This window comes from Corvus brachyrhynchos, unplaced genomic scaffold (genome assembly GCF_000691975.1).
Source record: "Corvus brachyrhynchos isolate BGI_N302 unplaced genomic scaffold, ASM69197v1 scaffold83, whole genome shotgun sequence".
Lineage (NCBI taxonomy): Eukaryota > Metazoa > Chordata > Aves > Passeriformes > Corvidae > Corvus > Corvus brachyrhynchos.
Window position 1 is genome coordinate 5,353,719 of NW_008238464.1, and position 4,842 is coordinate 5,358,560.

A 4,842-nucleotide genomic window follows, 5' to 3' on the forward strand; every position below is an offset into this window, starting at 1 on the left:
GGGCGGCGCGGCCCCCTCGGCCGCGGCCTCGTAGCGGGTGGCGCAGCCCTGGCGGACGGCAGCTGTAAGGGAGGCCGGGGGCCGGGGTGGGAAGGGAAGGGAGGCCCTGCCGCTGCCTCTGCCCCGCGGAAATGCGAGCGCCGGTGAGGGCTACAAGAGAGGTTGCTTAGTGCCCCGCCTGCTTAGAAGGTGGGGACGTTGCCCTGCTGGCTCGGGCTGGGGAGAGCAGGCGCTGCTGACTCGATGGGAGCGACACCCGGGTGACACACGGCGGGGGCGTCGAGTGGTTACTGTGTGGAAGCACCCACGGGCGAACAAGGGCTCCTTTTCCACCGAGGTGACCCGATGTGTTAGCAGTACGTCAACTGTGAAACACCTACCAACACAAGCAAATAAACCCACTGAAGTGTCTGTATCTAGTGTAGCTTTCATAAACACCAAGGCAAATCCAAAGGCAACATTGAAGAGTTTTAAGTTCACACATTAAATTAACTCTCCTGGTAGTGTCTGTGCTGCTGAAGTCACTCTAATAGGGGTTCAGTGCCACTGGTTGTTGAAGCGATCACGATTCAAAATGCGTTTGGATGGGACTTGGTACACTTAGAGTTGGTGATGTCTAATAGTTGCACACTGCTCAGAAAATTGCTGTTCGTGATGGCCATTACTGCCACAGTTCACAGCAAAGGCTGCTGTTATTGCATTTATGCATTGGTTAGGCTTTCTAAGAGTATGTTAGGCTACTGCAAAAGTAAGGGATAGATAGCAGTTAAAATACATAGGTCATCTCGAAGTGTGTTATGGAAACCCCTTAGTGTAGGGGCTAAAGTAGGCTTGAAACAAAACCAAAAAAAAAAGATTGTGTGTGTATATATATATATACGTATATCGGTATACTATGGAAGCATCCTGATTTCAGAATGGTGGACTAGAAACCATGCAGGATTGCGTTGGGCTTAAAAGCATACTTAGTAGCTGCAGGCTCGCAGCTTGGATGCACCTAACCAATAAAAATTCAGGGTGTTTTGGTAGCTCATCTTCCTCATTTTTCTTCTAACTCAAGTGGGTGAAGCCCTCTACATGAGCTGCTTCTGGTTTCTGTTACCAGAACAGCAAAACTGGATGCATTGTTTCACACGGTATGTGGTTCTGCCTCTCTGTGATTAGCTTAAAAGAGTTAAAAGTATTGTGAGAAGAAAATTCATCTGATCTTACTGTAGTATGAAGAGTGGTGAGCTGTCATTTTCTGAACAGTACATGCAGTTTGTTGTAATTCATTATGCTGTCCAAGTGCTAAAATATTAGGAGTGTAAATGTTGACAAAGTTTTACATGCTAAGAAAATCTGAAACTTTATAGCTTTTTTTTCCTAATGATGTACCAGCACATTATTTTCTAATAAGTTTGCTTTTGCCATCTTAAAAAAAACCCCAAACACATAGATAACTATAACTGCCTTTGTCCTTTGTCTGTACTTGACCTCATGTTTCTAAAGGTGATGCTTTTTCTTATCTGTATCACCTGTTCTCTCTGAATTCTTAGTGATTGTCCATTCTCTTAGTGTTTAGATCTAGTTTGGTTCTTCCTGAGTTTCTACCATAAGGGTTTTGATTTCTTTGGCAGAATGAAGAGAGTAGCAAAATAAAAGTGAAGGTATGTGTGTATACATACATACACACACACACACAAACATCTAGATATATAAAAGTACAAAGATTTCTATATACACGTCTCCACTTTTATACCTATGCACATATGATAGTATGAAGGAAAAAGCAGGGTAAAGGTTGAGGCTTGGAAATGCTATACCTAATATATTGGAAGTGTCTGTTCCCTTTTCCTTCACAGCATTCTGGCTGTATATGTTTCTTTGTGTTCCTGATGATACATAAGCATATCCCATATAAACCACTGTAAAGTAACAGTCTCCCAGATTAGATCTGTGGAAGTTTACAGTCGAACGCATTTTATGTGTATGTGAGGAATAGGGAACCCAGAATTTGCAGAGCCTTTTCAGATATGTTTGTCAGGCCAGCAATCTTAGTGGGAACTAGTATGTGTAAGGAAAAAAGAAAGAAGAGTGGGTTTATAATTTGTTCAAATGAGCCCTGACTTTGCTGAGTCTTTTGGAATATATTTGATATGCTAACAATTGTAGTGATAAACCGGTGTGTTTAAGAAGGAAACAAAAAAAGATTAGGAGTTTATGTGGTTCAGAAGTTCCCAAGGTTTGATTTAACTGCAACTCCTCTACAAGTTTTTTTTTTTGTTGTCTTTTTTTTTAAATGGTTCTTTTAAGAACAAGATAGTGAGTCATGCTTTTGAAACGGCTTGTAAATAAAATTAATTTGCAATACTGTATCAGTTCTAGATGTCAATTCAGTAATGGAATCATAAGATCATACTGGTTTGGACATTGGGAGCTTTCTATTCTGCTGTTCTAATAATCACAGTAGATGTTTTTCCATTATGCTTCTAACTAATCCTACAAATATTTGTTGTTTTAAAATTTTATTTTAATTTTTTTCTCGTTCTCTTGCTATATTCAGTTAGTCTCAGTGTTTGAAGACTTTCAATTAGTTCCTTTGGTAGTCTTACACTGAAAAGTTAGTTACTGCAAATTGTACTTTATCTTGTGCTAGGTTCAAGATGCTGGGCAGGAGATGGTGGCGTCTTCTGGCACACCAGGACCAGGCAAATCAAAGGTAATCAGTCCTCACAAACCTAATTTATTTGGATACCAGTAGCTGCAAGGGTTACAGCTTAGCCTGCGAGCCATGACTAATAGGAAGACAAAGATATTTTTAACATTTCTTCTAGACAGGAAAAATTAACTTATAAACATTAAGATAAAGTGTTTTGGAAACCATGAGGAAAAAAATCTTTTTGGTATGTTCACTTCCTGTTATATTTGATAAATTAATAGCATGCAGTTTTGGCAGCATGTTTCATAATGGACACAGACATCTTTGCATATGTTGGAAGTAAATTTAAACAGTGACAATGTTAGGTCAACATGCTATTTTCAAAATGTTGTTCAAATTGTATTATTGAATTGCCATCCTTGCCAAATGAATTTTCCTAACTGATGCTGCCCAATTGTCTGCTCCAGAGTTGTTTCAGAAAAGTACAGAATTAGGAGTAGTTTCTGTTACTGTACTTGAAATAACAGAATTGGATAACAAAATAGCAGTAACTTGTACTGTTATTCTTCTTTGAAATGTTGTTCTTCTTGCAAATGTGTGGTAAGAGTTTCTTGTCCTAAAATTCAGCTTCTTGGAAGTGAGATGCTAAAATGCCTTGTCTCTATTTCTCTCCGGGTTAAAGGAAACCAGTTTCTCTGATACATACTTTTTTTTGCAGCTGGACACATTGCCCAAAGAAGACCTCATCAAATTTGCAAAAAAGCAAATGATGCTAATACAGAAAGTGAAGTCAAGATGTGCAGGTATCTTTCTGGAAAGAACAATTTCTGGCTGAATGCTTGACACTACCTGACCTTTTCAAATATCACTGTGTGGTTTTGATAAGTAGATCTAAATTCTAGGGAAAAATCCTAGATTTTATTTTTGTTCAATTTTGCTGTTTATGGTGGGAGGATAAGGGCTGAAGTAATTTGATTAAGAAAGAGAGGAAAAGAAGTATTGCTTTTGCCAGGTATTACATTAATTTTGGTCTGACAGTATGGCATGATGGAACAGTGTAGCTTGTGTAAAAGTTTTAGTGGGATTTGTCATTGTCTGTTCCCCGTGCAGGTTGCTTTTCAGGCAGCAGATGGGAGGAAGAATGTCTGATTTTTTTTTTCATGAATAGTACTGTTGTAGAGTACAATGGCTTCTTTAAGATAGTTTGCTACTTTATATTTGAACATTTGTTGCTTTAACAAGAAATTGTAAAATATATCAAACAAAATTTTGTGCTTAACAACAAAAAGTATGTGTAAATCTGTGCTCTCACATGCTGTCCTTCTCTCTGCTGTCCCTTTTCCTCCAATGGCCCACTACTTGGACTGGTGTCACTTCCCCTTGTTTGAAATGACAATTATGCTGACTGCTGGGAGCTGCCCAGTGAAACAATAAGGATATAGGGATGGGCTATACCAGGCTTTTCCTCAGTGTGGTTATTCATAAGATCTTGTTCTTCTGCTTGCTGCTTATTTTTAGAGAACCAGTAGAAACTGAGTATCTTTCCTCTGATTTAAATTGACCATGAAATAGAAGGTAAGATGATCATCAAAAGAATTTCTATCTGTTGTCCCTCTATCCAAAGAAGGAGGTTTTGCTTCCTCAGGGAACCATGCTCAGTGTCAGGACTGGAGAAGTAGTACTGAATATTTGGTCTCTTTCTGTTAGTCCTGTCTATCACTCAGTAACAAACAAAAACTGATGAAGTAAAAGACATCTCTGATTTGAACAAAAGTGTTGTCAGGCACTGGATTTACTAGAAATTTGCTACTGTGATGCAGCATCAATTCATACTGTGAAATTTCTTTACATTTTAAGAACTGGAGAAAGAAATTGAAGAACTCAGATCTAAAGCAGCTACTGCAGGAGCTGATGATATTATTCAGGTAGGAATACGTAATGGGTTTCTACTGTATTACTTAAAGTTAGCTTACGTACATCCACAGAAATAATTTGTTAAATAGTAAATAGCTTGAAAACTGTTATTCAAATTGAATGGAATCAATCTGCAGGAATCCAAGACACTTCCTAAAACCTTTTTTATTCCTTCTCCCCTCATGTCCTTACTCCACTTGCCAGCAAACACTATTGATTCTGTGAGGAATAGTACAGAGTAGTACACTTTCCAGGCAGAACTTATCACAGCACTTCAGTGCTTGAAA

At 38.8% G+C, this 4,842-nt stretch overlaps 1 protein-coding gene across 1 annotated transcript in view; it reads left to right on the top strand.

The window, feature by feature from the left end:
* The first annotated feature begins 2,604 nt into the window (after nt 1-2,604).
* GCC2 (GRIP and coiled-coil domain containing 2) overlaps nt 2,605-4,842 on the top strand; it is a 28,134-nt gene continuing 25,896 nt past the window's right edge. Inside the window, exons 1-3 of the mRNA XM_017737065.1 lie at nt 2,605-2,701; nt 3,360-3,444; nt 4,499-4,566. Of these exons, the coding sequence (XP_017592554.1) occupies nt 2,660-2,701; nt 3,360-3,444; nt 4,499-4,566 (195 nt within the window). The 5' untranslated portion in view covers nt 2,605-2,659. The remainder of the gene's footprint in view (nt 2,702-3,359; nt 3,445-4,498; nt 4,567-4,842) is intronic.